The sequence below is a fragment of the Periophthalmus magnuspinnatus genome, chromosome 13 (assembly GCF_009829125.3).
Source record: "Periophthalmus magnuspinnatus isolate fPerMag1 chromosome 13, fPerMag1.2.pri, whole genome shotgun sequence".
NCBI classification, from domain to species: Eukaryota; Metazoa; Chordata; class Actinopteri; order Gobiiformes; family Gobiidae; genus Periophthalmus; species Periophthalmus magnuspinnatus.
The window spans coordinates 24681473-24697729 of NC_047138.1; the positions used below are offsets into that span (position 1 = coordinate 24681473).

General features: G+C 37.2%; 1 protein-coding gene across 1 annotated transcript in view; it reads right to left on the reverse strand.

The window, feature by feature from the left end:
- Positions 1-611: 611 nt before the first annotated feature.
- The window catches only part of efhd1 (EF-hand domain family, member D1), a 30110-nt gene continuing 14464 nt past the window's right edge, over positions 612-16257 (reverse strand). The window contains exons 2-4 of the mRNA XM_033977667.2: positions 6128-6275; positions 4673-4807; positions 612-3796 (exon numbers count right to left, since the gene is read on the reverse strand). Of these exons, the coding sequence (XP_033833558.1) occupies positions 3662-3796; positions 4673-4807; positions 6128-6275 (418 nt within the window). The 3' untranslated portion in view covers positions 612-3661. The remainder of the gene's footprint in view (positions 3797-4672; positions 4808-6127; positions 6276-16257) is intronic.

Consider the following 16257-nt stretch of genomic DNA (forward strand, 5'->3'; position numbering starts at 1 on the left):
ATTAAAATGGATAAAGGTAAACCTTATTCAAAGTTTTTATGATGTGTTTATTTAACTGAAATTTAATCAATTAATTATTAATTTAATGCATTTGGAAAACAATTTCAATTTGTACAATGAGCCTTGCATATTCATGCTTTGCTACATTTTACAGGCCAAACCTCTCTGTTAAATTTTAGAACCCATTGTGTGTCAAAAAGTTTGCGCATTAAACCTAGCTATCTTTTAAAAGAAAAGTTTACATCACCAGGCTATCTTACAGGGCAGATCTGTGGAGAGGTTACCCAGTCTGCTCACAGTAATAGGTATTTAGTAAAAGGTATTTTTGGACAGTAAAAACACCTATAAATGCAAGATATGTTAAAGGCCATACTGTGGTACATTCCAAGTAAATTAATATATCCATGAAGACAGTTATATAGTCATCATCTTAAATGTAAATATCAGAAGTTACACAGTGCATCTTAAATGTAAAAAATCTAAAATATACTGTTATATTTTCTTGAAAAAAATATTGGTGGGAACAATGTTAGTTCAAAGCTTAAAGTTTAGGATAAGAAGAAAATAAATGGTACTTACACTTAACATAATTTAAACAACACATCAGATGTCACTGTTTTTAAGATGCTCTTTTATTACAGTCGGTAGCACAGTCTGTTCAAACTGGGAAAATAACACCACACATCTTTACAAGTGCCCAAAAATAGATATATTTCATTACATGTATTTTTAGATTTGGCAACTCATTCTGCAAATCTCCACTTGAATAAATGTACAAGACTTCATATGAAAAATACATGTCACATAGGAATGAACAGTAGTTTGACATGCAGAAATAGGAAAGATATGGACTATGCACCTAAGAATAAAACTAATCTCTCAAGTTGTATGAATATATCGGACATTTATGCAATACAGAAATACATTTGAGTAGTATTCAAAAATCAAATGTACAAAGTGCACAACTGTATTCACTAGTTTAATCATATGAGTATTGTTGTTTAGATATGGGCACTAAACAAACTGCTAATCACTGTATACTATGTTAAGTGGGAATACTTTCTCTATTTATTGATGGCAATATAATACTTTTGCTATTTTAGTATGATTAACTGATGTTTTAAGTGCAGTATAGACTTACTGTACTGTAAGTACTGAACCCAGCCTTTAGAGGGCAACATTGCACTTTTATTCCATTTATTATACTAGTGATAATGATTATGGCTGATGTATTACTTGAAAAAAGTAAAAAGAAAAAAGAAAAGAAAATATTGGTTGTTCATTGCTTAGTTGACACTATACCACACCATACTAGTAATATTCCCATGTATGTAGTATTTGCATAGACATCCATAGAGTGAAATGTTTGAGAGATTAGGAAACAGGAAAAAGATAAGAATAACCTTAAAAATCAACTGCATATACTTTCACATCACAGTGAAAATAGCTTTAAAGTGAACTTCAGAATTAGACACACTCCAAAAAGAGAGAGATTGTACCCACAAAACAACTATGTAAAATGGCCCTTCATGAAACATAGAAAAGTAATACAAATGTAAGATGCTGTTTACTTTTCTGATCTGGGGTTAGTTTCACCATATACGGTAAATATACGTACACCTAGTAGACATGACCAGATACAAAATAATTACATGGATAATCTCTTCACACTGGCATCCGAGTCGTGGACATATACTTAAAATAGAATTTGGTCATGTCACATTGATAAAATTATGAGATAATCATTCATTGGAGATTGAGTCCACAATCTTGTCATTGTTGCCATGAGGCAAACACCGTTTTGCCTGAATAATGCCACTTTTGACCTTGATAGTAAAACAAAATATAAACTTAGCTCATGTTTGCTAATTTGCTAATTCACAAGATGGTGAGCAAAAACCAGGACTAAATATCTGCATTTATACTAAAAAGGGCAAATTTTACCAAAGAATCAACCCTCCGGCTCAATTTTGGGCAGTTTATTAGGGATTACTACAATAAAATGTGGATGGCAGAGTGACAAGAACAATTGTGGCAAGATTTGAGAATTTAATGAAAGAAACTGAAAAAAAAACTACAGACTACAAAATATCTGGATGGTCAGGTGGTCTTAATGATTTGCCTGATTGGTCTCTATAGAGCTTAAATGTGCAGTATGTAACTTTTCTGGTCTAAATTAAGATATTTTTGTTTTGCCTGGAATGTTAAACATCGAGGCTTTAAACTTGTCAGTCTTTTATGATTTAAATTACTGGTGTTAAAATAGCTCTAAAATGCCTCTCCACAAATCTGATCTTTATCTTGGCTCTTATATATTATTATAGGCCAAGTCATAGCATCTCCATGGAGACAAACAATTAACAGAACCTTCATGAGAAAAGTTACATAGTGCACCGCTATGTGAGACTAATCCCAGTTACAGTCAATACCACAGGAACACACTATCTCCATTTGGACATATATTGTGACTCATGCATCTGTGCTGTTTTAACACAAGATATGAATCACACACAGGTCACACGACACTTTGACCTCAGGGTCACAGAAATCTGCTCAGACAAAAATGCATGCAGGAGTTAACAGTGGCTGGAGATTTAACATTGTGATTATCAAGAACAACAGACGAATGAAGAGGACCCGGGTTAGCATATTCCAGCCAGTTTATAAATACTTATTTTCTGGTAATACTAGACTTGAGGTCCTATATTAGATATATTGAGGTTTTTTGGGGGTTTTTTAGGTAATCTTTGAAAAACCGTACCTTGAGTTGTGATTCATTCACACATGTCTGAGTAATGCTGTTTATTTAATCAAAACAACATTAACTTACAAAATGAATGAAACCACAATGCTAAAGTAGTGGAGATGTTTCCAGATTTGACCAACCTAGCACTGATTTGCATATTTATATTATAGGCTTTATGCTTTACATTGGATGCCTGACAATAAACTATTTTTACTGACTTCAAACTGGCTCTTGAATTTGCCATTTTGAGGTGCCACATTGAACTGAAAATGTGGACAGCCAAAATTAGTTATACAAGTGTTATTCATTATTAGGGACAATGGCCAGTTTGCTTGTGTCAGTCCCAATCCCTCATAAATACAAATGAATATCCAAATTATATTTTCACTGGCGATTATTATATTATTATACTAAGGCTTAGTATTTGCTAAGTTGACTTAACGATTACTTCATATGCCAAGATGGTCTGAAAAGATCTGCAACATTGAACATTTAGCAGACATGTAAAGGAAAAAACATAAAATGGTCATGTTTTAAATTGTCCTTATCAAAACAGATACATGTCTTAAAATCGTTACAGTAAAAGTGGTTTGCATAAGGCTTGGTTAACCACAGAAACATATACAGTAAGTTCATCTGCATATCTATTCACTGTTTGCAGCTAAATGCTATTGAACAATTATAACAACCAAAAAATACTTACAACTTCAAAACTTCAACACTAACCGTCCCAAAATATCAAAATGACCAGACTAACTTCATTATAGGCGCTTAAAACCTTCCCACATTTAGTGCTGTTTGCTGTTGTTTGTTGTGGCATTGTGAACTAAATGAGGTATTTAAGTGAGTTGTATTTTGAAGGTAAAGTGCCAATTTGTGCCAGATTTAACCTACATTGATGTGAAGCTCATATATTCAGGAACAGAAGGCAGACTGCAGCTGTTTGAACGCTGCTCTGCGCTGTTTCTTGTCCTCCTCTTGCCTCTTTCGCTCCTCTTTCTCTTCCCGGATCTCGGCTTCGAACTTGCTACCCTGAGACAAAGCCTGTGCCTGGAAAACAGAATAAAACGGTTGTGGCTGGATAGTAAGCTCCAGAGGGACAGTCTGCACTTATGGTCAAAGTAGGGTACATTTATTTTTTTAATACCAGACCAGAATTTGAACCATACCTGTATTTTCAGTACTAGTAGTTAAATTGTCCTTTTTTGGGTACCTGTTTCTGTATTAATTATTTATATTATTATTATGTAAAATGACTAAACTGAATCATAAATTCCACTATTTAACACAATTTATTTGATTCAAATCAATCCATCCATTTTCTTCCGCTTATCTGGTTCAGGGTCATAAAGATAGCAGTCTAAGCCAAGACTTCCAGACTTCATTCCCCCCAAACACTTCCTCCAGCTCCTCCGGTGGGACCCCAAGGTATTCCCCGGCTAGCCTAGTCCCTCCAGTGTGTCCTGGGTCTTTGTTGAGGTCTTATTCAAAACTATACTATAACTAACTTTTTATCATTTTAATCATCAACAGTGCCTAGAAACAATCCATTGTCCAATCCATCTCTCACAGCTCCCACTAAGCATAAAAATGTGTAATCAAAAGGAAAATACATGTTTTATTTTATTTTTTGGAGGAATTGTAGTACATGAATTTTTTATCCGGTGCTGTACTGGTACATTTAAATGGTACTCAGCTCTAATTCAGTTATTAAAAGGGGTTTGGTTAAGGTTTTGGCTAACCTCATACGAAGCAGGATTTGAAAACTTTGGCTTAGCTTCAAAAAGAGGTCAGGCATTTGTTTGTACTCCAAGGAAATCAGAAACAGATTCAGGTGAATTGGGAGCCATTTTAGTCAGGTGTTTTAGGGAAAATAAGCCCTCGTTGTAAAGGGTTAAGTTTAGGAGCAGGGTTCGGTATGGTTACCTTAGCCTCAAAGAAGTCCTTGGCCCCCATGACGCCCTCAGTGGAGACATTTATCTCTGAGAGTCGAGCCAGAGCCATGAGACCACTCTCCTCCTGCAGCTCTCCGGCCGCCGCCCGACGAAAGATCAGCAGGAACTGTGGCGGACCACACAGACAGGACAATGTAAAGGCGCTATGTCATGCACTCACCTGGAAAAAATCTGGAATAACCTTATGATTAAGTGTTTGATTGGTTGTTATTAAGATAGTCATGGCCACCTGACAGCATCCTCATGTGCCAATACAATGTCATACACTTAAAGAAATAAAAATAAAATGCCTTTTTAATCAATTTCTCATGGGGAGGAAACTTGTAAACTTTCAGATTTTTATGAGTGAATTTATATGCACAACTTGCTGACTGGGAAGCACAGACTGAGGGTTTACCATGATCAACGTCAAATCCCAATGGATTTAGAGCATTTTTCATTAATTACTTTTACAATATAATCTGAGATTTACCCATGATTTTTTTTCACTATTTGATTAATGTTCCTTCCTTGGATAATCTTAACATTACAATTATTCATTCACACATCTCTAAGTGTTGGTTAGCTACTTTAGCCACAGCTGCCCTGGAGTAGACTGACAGAAGTGAAGCTACTTATCCATCAGCCCACCACTAACACTCAAGGTAGTGACATGCCTTGCCTAAGGACACAACAACAGAGCCACTGGCGCCCCACTGTGGCACCTGGTATTCACAGCAGTCTCCCATCCAAGTGCTAACAAGGCTCAGCCCTGCTTAGCTTCTGAGATCAGACTAGATTGGGCAATCTCAATGTGGCATAGTGTTATGATGGCTGGCTTTTGATATTGGCCACTAAAGACTCGGATAATCCTGCAAGCGCTGCAGTTTGGGAGATGCTCTGACCCATTTGTCTGACCTATAGCCATCACAACTAGAGCTCACCTGTTTTCCCTCTTTCTACCACATCAACGTTGAGGTTAAAAGGTTGCAAAACATTTATTCCAAACACTAAATGATGGTGTGGTTAGGGTTGTCAAAAGTATCAAAAATCAGATACTAATCAATATTAACACCAGTATCGATGCTAAAAAAAAAAAGTCACATTTACAGGACAGAAATGGACCTTTCCTGAATAGCTTTAGAGTGATCTTGAGCTGTATCAAAAAAAAGTATAAAATCACATACACTGGCATACACCCATGGACCACTATGGAACCTACCTGGAGGAATGAGGGAATACACAAATATAAGATTACATAAAAGAAAATACTATGGTTTAAAGTTAAAAATCACATTCTGTTGGCTAAATAAAGAGTGTTTTTTATTATCACCATGGTATCAGAATTGGTAGAGTGGAGTGTTGAAAAATATTTCACAGTATCGAATTAAAATTCATGACAACACTAGCTGTTCTAAGGTCTTTGACATTAATGTAGGAACATTACCTCTCTGAAGCTGAGTTTGCCGTCAAAGTCTTCGTCCACTTCCTTGATCATGTTTTTGAGTCCGAGGTGAGTCTGAGGAGCGCCTAGTTTCTCCATCATCAGCTTCAGCTCCATCAGGTCAATGAAGCCGTCTCTGCCCGTGTCGTATCTGATAGACAAAATACAACAACAAAAAACATTAAGTAAAGGGATGGTTGGGGGTTTAATATGCAATTATTAAACATACCATTTTGAGCTAATTTGTGCATAGTGAGAGTTGCAAAAGCCATGACAAAAGACAAAGTTTAAATATGTCAACTGGAGAAATTGTTGAAATTCTATTGTTGGGTTCCCATGTTAAAGTATATTTTGACTAAGCACTGACTCAGAGAATGTACTGAACTAAGGGATCAATTATAAAGCTATACTATTGCTTTTCTTGAAGGAGGATTGGCTGTGAATTTCTTCATGAAAAAGACCCATCATATTATTGATTAGAAGTTACTGAATCTTGATCAAAATTCAGTTCATTGCACAGTCCTAATCTGATCTGTTTGAGAAGTCACACTTTACAGTGATTCCACTGTCACTCAAAGGCTCAGAGGCTGACTAAAGCAGGATCTCCAATACTTCCCATGTTAAAGTATATTTTGACTATACACTGTGCATTAATCATGTAAACTAGAGTATACAGGAGCTGAGAGGTTAGCTTTGTATGTGTCTGTCCTCCTCTGTGCAAAGACATGCACGTTTAAATGAACTTTAGCTCTTTCATGTGTATCCATATGAGAGGGAATGTTATCTAAGCATGTCTCTCTGTCTTGTGAGCAACTTGTGATCATCCACAACAATCAAACAGACACCCAGACATGAACATAGCACAGAAAAATACCGTACTTTGATCTGTTTAAGATGAATGTTTTTACTCCATCCATAGCTATCCATGCATTGCAGTTTCCCATAGGTGACATTTTGAGGACCTGTCTGTCACCAAGCCCATATTACGCTATTTTTTGATTGATGATATAATGTTGTTTCCTCATCACAAACATACCTGGAGTTGGGTTTTGTTTCATTCACACATTCACAAAGGATTTACATCAAAGAGATCTGATTTTGTCCCACATAAATGAGGCAGGTCCCCGTGATTAGGCCTGTCACCATAACATATATATATTGAAGTATGATACATTTCTGAAGAACATAGACTATAAACGATAATACTGAATGCCATTATGCTACTGACACAATAACCCTAAAGCACAATTATCCCTCAAAAAACTACTCTAAATGTGCATTATTGTTAGCTACTTTAAAGAGCCCATATTATGCTATTTCTCATCACAAACATACCTGGAGTTGTGTTTTGTTTCATTCACACGTTTAACACACACACCCTGCATATTTAGGCTGAGTTCTTCTCTCAAACAGAAAACACTCTGTTCCATCTTGTGATGTCATGTAGTAATACAGGAATGGTCCACTGTGTTTTTAAACTTTATACACCTGCACTAGAATCATTTAGATAATTTCAGCCCTGGAATCACCAATCGCTACTTAACTAAAGGTAAAAGGAGCTGTTAACTTGAAAACTACTGCTTCATGACATCACAAGGTGGAATAGAGCATTTTGAGCTTTGGAGATGTAGACAGACTAATAATAAAGGCTTACTCAAACATGTATGAATGAAACAAAACACAACTCCAGGTATGTTTTTGAGGACAGCATCACAACGTGGCTAAACCCTCATAAGAATCCATTTTGCATAATATATAAAAGATATAATATTTTGTTTAGAATTGTCAGATGCTATGACAACAATCCTCAATCATTCTGAAACCCATGGATAAAATGTTAATTACAGACTAAAGCGCTTAATAAGATCAGTCAACAGAAAGCCACCACTGCATTGAGAGAAAACTGGGCCTCAGGCATTTCCATGTGATCCACCCTCAAACTATCATTTTAAAGAGGAGATACAAGGGAGTTTCTGATCTTCATCCACAGTGTTATGAGTAGCTGTGTGAGGCAAACCAGTCTACTATGAGCCTAAAGCACGGCAAACAAATGATAAAGATTGGGGCTCAGTGGTTAGAGTGTTGGTCCCCCAACTTAAAGGTCTGAGGATCAAGTCCTGCTTGGACCAAGTTCTGTCGTTGTGTCCTTAGGCAAGACACTTCACCCACATTGCCTAGTATGAAAGTGGTGTGTGCGTGAATTATTGGTGGTGGTCGGAGGGGCTGGTGACACAGATTGGCAGCCTCGCTTCCGTCAGTCTGCCCCAGGGCAACTGTGGCTACAATAGTAGCTTACCATCTCCAAGTGTGTAAATGAATGAATAATGACTATAGTGTAGCGGTTTGAGAGGCTTTAACAAGACAGTAAAGCGCATTACAAGTGTAAAACATTATTATTATTACTTTGCAAAATTACCAAATAAAGGGTAGAATACACGGGAATCTCAGCAGCACAAGCAGTTAACAGTTAGGTGCTAGGCAGGAAGTGCGAATGCAGTGTTATAACTGTGATATTGTTTCTTTTGAGCCCCAAGAAAAAAGGAAACACATTTGTCTTATTTTAAAGAAATCACTGGAGCAAAACTTGGAGGTTAGGGCTGGGCTTTACGTGGATGACATCCTCATCGCTGGATGAGGATGTCATCCACATAAGTGATCAGAGACATGCACTCTGATCACTTATGTGGATGACATCCTCATCTACACAAGTGATCAGAGTGCATGTCTCTGGAAACTTCAAATCTGTCAGGTCTTGTCTTAGGAAGTGGCTGAAAAACCTGGGACTATGTTTCCATCCCATGGGCATTCTTCTGTATCTCTGAGAAGAGGCCTTCAAATTGATTGTGAAGAATGCATTTGCCAAGTCCAACACAGTATAATACTTATGCTCTGGCGACAGATTATTCAAGGCGATGTAAGGGTCCGGCACTGGATATGATTCAGTCTTGAATCATCCTCCAGTTTTGTAAGTCTGATTTCTTTACTGGAAAGAGAGGTGTGTTATATTATGATTCTGTTTCATATATCACTGCAGATTCCAGTAATCCATTGATAGTATCTTGAATCCCCACTGCTTGGTCTTCTTTGAGTGGATATTGGGGATGGCATATCGGCTTGTTTGTGGTGAGTTGCACTTTAACAGTATGTTTCGTCTGTCCCACATCGTTCGGGTGCATCATCCATATGTGTGCTGGTACTTGTGCAAGATACATTTCTGTATCCGGATGATTCTCAAAAATCCGTTGTCTGGTTTGCTTGGTTGCTCTTGTGTTTTCTTCAGAGCCTTGAGGTGGCACAATTCTGAATATTTTGTGTTGTGGGTGGTAAAAAACACCTTCGATTTCGGTGGCTTCATACTGAAGATTTGAAGCCAGCTTGACCATTGGACCAAGTTCTCTTGGTGAATGATGTTTCGATATGGCCAGCAATACATGAGGTGTGTCATTGGTGGCATGGATTGTTGCTGGTTGTAATTCTGCATTGGTTGCATGTATTGTTGAAAATTATTTGGCTCTTGTCTTCATCCTTTAAATGTTAAGGGACAATTTCTTTTCCAGTGTCCCACTTCTTGACATAGGTGACATCGATCGTTTTGACTTGACTTGTTCATGTAGCTTGGCCCTCAGTTTCTTCCGGGGTTCTTAAAACCTCCTTAATTCCTTGATTGGGGGCCGTTGTAGATCACGACTGGCACATTCGGTGTTGGCATAGGTTGACCTGATTGGACGTTGGGTGGCATTGCTGTTGTTTGTGGTTGTTGAGCATTCATCACCATTTTAATTGCAGTTGTTAGTTCTTTTGTGACAGATAACATGTCTTCCTCAGGAGAGACTGGCTGTACACTCATCACTTTTATGTTATTTTCTTTCTTCTCTTTAAGTTCAGCTTGGTATTTCTGCAATTGCAACTTCACAGCTGCTAGTTCCAACTCTTTTTTCTGTTCTTCAGTCTCCTTCTTGTCCTTCTGTCATTTGTTGATTTGATGATTGCAATGTGCATCAAATTCTTCTTCAGTTTTACTGTACAGTCCCAATACATTTTTCAGGGCTTCTTGAACCAGGTTCGGCATACCATTTGCATAATTACAATTACATTACCATAATTGCAAGGGTTTCAGATGACGTATGTCAAGATGGCGGGCAGGAGCAGGAGAGGAGCAGTCACTTCGCTCCTTGTTTGTTTGCTTATAAACTTTTTAAAGCCTTGTCATGTTAATTCAGCTCGGAGGGTTGGCAACAGTTTTTGGTTGTTTTATGACAACCTGAATAAACACAATCTGAGCTACAAACAAACGTACAATGTAATGGCAAAGACAGGTACCAGCTTTGGAACCTACGTACTGGCTGTGACTTTCGTCTACCCATCACTATATAATAAGATCCCCAAGCGGACTAAAACAACAGCAACACAATCTTCGCCAACCACTGGACTTCATCGCAATATTTTTGATGTTATCCGGAGACATACACCCGTGCCCAGGCCCGCGCCTCAGGACACTGGAAGAGGCTAACCAACTAGCAGAGAATAGAAACTACAGTCGAGAGTCCGTGGGTCAGCTAGGAGCTACAGCCTCGACCTCGCATGGGAACGGGAGGCATGATCCACACATGCAACCACACATGCAACAACATCAAACTTTTCTCAATGGCCCCGTAGTCACCATGGTGACGCCCGTAAACAGGAAGCGTCTCAATCCAGGGGTAGTCAAAAGTCGGAGATGGGCGTTTTTTCAGACTGTCAATCACTCAAAAATAGTTTGGGACCCAAAAGCAAAGCCCAAAGGTCTTTTGGGCAGATATTTAAACATAAGAAGCATCATGTCAAAAACAGAACAAGTAAAGCACCTACTACTCAACTCAAATCTGGATTACCTTTGTCTTTCTGAGACTTGGCTTTATAAAAATGGCCCTTCTGCAGCACTTACCATCCCTGGCTCTAATTTATTTAGAAGAGACAGAGGAGGTGTAAAGGGTGGTGGTGTCATGATATTCATAAAAGACAATATTCATTGTCAGGAAATACAATGGTCCAGTGAATATGAATTGGAATGCTTGGGTCTAAATATCACTCTATCACCACAAATGTAATTTTGCAATTATTGTGATTTATCCCCCCCTACATTTTATGAGAGATTTGAAAAGTTGCTCAATAACTGTAACTTAAACAAGGAGCTGTTATTTTGGGGGATTTCAATATAAACTGGGAGGAAACATCAGGTAGAAAAAATCTTAAAAGAGTAACTGACAAATTTGATCTTGTCCAGATGATCAATGGACCCACTAGAATCACCACAAAAAGCAGCACTCTGATCGAGTCTGGACTCTGTTTCCAATATTGCCCAGTGTTTTCCATTTAATACATTAAGTGTTTGTCCTATAAATGCATCAGAGCCCATTTTTGTATAAACAGTGACACAGAATCAGAAGTCTCACAGACAATACGTTTATTTATGTTAAAAGAACTCAGCTCCAACTTAATAACTCCATTAACCAACATTCTCAATCTATCAGTGTCTGAGGCAGTATTTCCAAGTAAATGGAAATCATCAGCTGTAATCCCAATCTATAAAAACGGAGATACATTATTACTTTCCAATTACAGGCCCATCAGTATCATACCTACTGTGTCCAAAGTCGCAGAGAAACTCATTGCCCAACAAATTATTGTACATCTCAACACCACATCATTTTCACTTAATCCCATGCAGTTTGGTTTTAGAGCTCAGCACTCAACAGAGACGGCTCATTGTTTTTTTATTGAAAATCTCAAAGATTTACTGGATAAGGATGGTGTGGTTGGTGCTGTGTTTCTCGACCTGAAAAAAGCTTTTGACACTGTAAACCATAAAATATTATTCACCAAACTGACCAAGTTTAGCTCCTCCTCACATGCAATGAAATGAATAGAATCATATTTATCCAATCGATCACAGTCTGTCAGAATGGATAATTACCACTCCCCTCCCCTCCCTCTGTCTACTGGTGTCCCGCAGGGTTCCATTCTAGGTCCATTGCTTTTCTCTCTGTACATAAATGACCTCCCTTCAGTCTGTTCTAATGTCTTCATTCAGAAGTATGCAGATGACACAGTCATTTATGCACATAGTAAAAACACAACTCAAGTAGCTGATAAACTTACACAATCCATGGCCCATGTCTCAGAATGGTTAAATCAGTCCACCTTAAAGCTCAATGTAAATAAAACAGTAGCGATGTTCTTTTCTAAATCATTAAAATTAAAAAACATTACAAGTACTAGTAATCAGGCAGATGTTTTTGTGGCAGGAGAAAAAATACAAGTTGTGTCAGAATTCAAATATCTTGGGGTCCTAACTGATTCAAAACTAACATTTAAAACACAAATCAAAAAATTGTGCAACCATGTAAAGTTTAACTTGTCCAATTTCAGATTCATTAGGTCACATTTATCACTGCAGGCAGCTAAAATGTTCATGCATGCTATGGTCTTTTCTCACATAACATACTGTCTTACATGGTCACAGGCAAACAAAACAACACTAAAACCCATTGGATCATTACACAAACGGACAATCAAGATTCTAGATAAAAAAAATCTTCAAGACATCATCATTGCACCATTTTACAGAAGCATAAACTGTTAAGCTGGGAGAATGTCATCAAATATTCAAACCTCTGTCTAATATATAAAATCATTAATGGTCTGTCATCCCCTCCACTCAATCAGTTTGTGAACATAAGAACCAGCTCAAAGAGGGTCACACGAGGGTCTGCCCGAGGAGACTGTATTGTTGCCTTCTCAGTGACAGCTGCACAGGACTGGAACTCGGTCCCTCAGAACATCCGAGAAATAAGCACCTATATTCTGTTCAAAAAACATTTAAAAAAAACGGTTCATAGCACATCAAACATGTCTGCATTAACAATACTAATGACTCCCCCCTGACTAACCAGACGAGCACTTGTGTTTTCTCTTGAGTTGGATGTTGTGGAATGACTGTGGACTGTCTTGTATGATGCTTGTGTTTTGTTTGACTTTTCTAAACACTTTTGTTGACAGTGTTTGTTATATCTGTTTTTAATGTTTTTTTTCTATAGTATATTGTAAATTTCGCTGTATAATATTTTTACTCTTGTTTTTAGGGAGACAGGTCTGCCATCTGTCCAGGGACAACAGATGAAAAATAGCCTTTTGGCTAATTCTGGTGCATTTGCAGCAATGCTATTAATGTACACTGTCCCTGTCAAATAAACCAATAAATAAATGTACCAGTACAGACCTAAACATGACAGCCATACCAGTTCCTAGCTCAATTAGTTCTCCAGTCACATCATGATATAGGTTTGTGGCATGTTGTTTGTAGCCGTGATAATCTTCATTGTCTCTCATCTGCATAGACAATAACTCTTCTGTGACAATGCATGGATATCTTGTCCTGATTTCTTCCTCTAGGATGTGTCGGAAGATATGAATGGGATGGTTGTTCTGTAGCCACGTTCCCATTCTTCTTTCCATGGCTTTTCCGATGTTTTCAGCGACTGTTTCATCAGCAGCTTTGATTAGGATGGCTTGTATGTCTCCCCAACATAGTTTATCTCCAGTTGTTTGTTTCAAGAGAGTGGTTGGTAGATGACTTGCAGTCCATCCGTTCTTATTGGAAAGACAGATGCAGATTGCCTTTGTAGTGTACGATTGATAATTCCATTGATGTATGCTTCTTTATATCGAGTCTCTTCAACATTTCCACTGAATAATCCATCAACTGAAAAGGACTCATTATTTTGTTTCGTTGAGACTTCAGCCATAGCATCTCTTGCTTCATCCTTTTCAGTCCTTTACAGCAAACTTCCGCTTGTCTCAATTGTTATCTCTTGGTCAAACACCATTTCCTGTCTTCTCATGTGTCCTGTATCATTACTTTGCTTCAGCTTCTTCTCAGTTTCTACAATATGAGTCAGTGCAGTTACTTGGTTTTGCACAGTCTATTTTTTCTTCTAGTTCTCTCGAGCATGTTCCCACAGACGTTAATGCCAACTCTCCTACCTTGTGAGTTATTTTCGGAGTCAAGCATGTAGCTAGGTCTGGTGTCATCATGGAAGCAGAAGATTTTCTCAGTTCTGGATCTTTGCTGATAGTTCCCGAATATGGCCGGGGTAGAGCAGTTTTTCTTGACATCTCAGTACTGTATTGCTTATTATGTGGGAGTGGGCTTGTTGGATATCATAGCATGTGGTCAAAATGTGGGACATCATCACCTGTGTTGTCTTCATCCCAGCTTTGTGACCTTTGTGACTTTTGCTTTTTCTTTGATGATTTACTGCTTGTCATTTCTTCTTCTTCATCAGACTCTCGAGGTCCTTCCCAGGAACGTCTGTTTTAAGAGCGTGTGCCGTAATTATGTGATGTTTTATTTTCTTCGAGAATTGGATATACGCCTGTAGCAGGTTCTTTCGAATTTTCTCTCAGAAATTCTTCCTTCAAGATCGCTCCCTCCTCCTTTGGTTTGAGAACTAGAATGGAAGACAATTCTCTTATTTCTTTTATTTCCTTCATCTCCTTTGCCCATTGGTGCATCTTCTTTGCCATTCTCATTTCATTCTCGTACTTTTGTATTTTTACTTGGCGTCCCAACTCCTTCTTCTGTTTTTGTATCTTCAATTGATTCATCTTTCTTATTATAGCAGTAGGCTGTAGGCTGTAGGCTCCAATTGACACTGTTTGATCTTCTCCTTGTAGTAGTTTTGGATGTTCTTCCATTGCTCTTCTGTGGGGGCAATGGCATCTTTTCCACCATGAATCATTCCTTTTTTGACATATTTCTTGATTATGTCTTGAATGAAGGACTGGTTTTCTTGAGCCTTCTTTGGATCTGCTTCTTCTTGAAGTGCCTTACCATTCCAAAATTCTATCAATTGGTTTAATGTGATAAACTGGGACATTGTGGTGTATTTTGTATTTTGTTAAGTTACCCTCTCAGTAGCTGTATTATAATTTGGATATTGTTTTAATTTGTATTCAAGGTGTCAAGTTTATGATTTTTTGTAGAATGAGTCACTTTTATAAACAGTTTGTCTTTTACTATCTACCTGTAGGCTCTAAGGCTTTTTGATCTCGAAGGGGTTGTCTTTGTTCCCACTTCCTGTCTTTGATTTCTAAAAAAGAAAGAAACTTAACTTAGAGTTCAAAATCCATCTAGGAATCAGCATTGCCTTATTATAGCTCTTAATTAAGATTATTTATTTTATTTGTTTATAATATTTATTTATTAATATTTCCTTAATTTTATTAATTCATTATTATTCATTTTTCTTAATTTTATTAATCCATTATTATTTATTTTATAAATTTAACAAGCTTAGTATTTTCTTAATAACAGTTTTATTTCACATTTGTTAAGTAATTGTCTATATCTTCTATTAACATCTAATGATATCAGTAGTTTTCTAAATTCATTATTATTTATTTAGTCAATTTATTTATATGAATAACACTTTATAAGAACTATACCCCATCTGGCCACAACAAGATACAGTCACTAAGAAATGCCATCCAATTTTATCCTAATTAATCATTTGAACTGTCTTCTCTATTTTGTGTTTCAACATCCCAACTTGAGCTAGAAGCTGAAACAGGAAGATTTAAGGTCATAACCTTAGCGTTCCGTGTCAAACGCAAACCCAACAGTATAGCCATGACCAATATGCAACCTAAAGTTAAAAAGATAGCAATAAATGCAGCCATAACGTAAATAACACTTCCCTTCAGGACATTTTTTAATGCATCATACTGTTCTTTTAGATCCTTTAGCATTTTAGCAATATTTGATGAGTTTGACGGACACAGGTTTTTTGTTATATTTCTAGCTTCTTCAATAATTTCTTTCATCATTTTAATTTTTTTAGTTTTTTAGTCATAGTCTCTAGGTTTGTTTCTTGTCTGTATTTTGGTTCGGAAACTGCTCCAATAGTAAGCGTAACTTTCTCTATAAGAGTATTAAATTTGTTTTTTATCAATTGAACATCAAACAGACTATTTTCACTAGCATTTTGGTATGTCATACCGAGGTGCCTGTTATTTGCAAATGTTGTACTAGCATCTGTCATTGTAATGTTTTCACAAGCATTTCCCGTATTATTGATTTCTACGTTCCCATG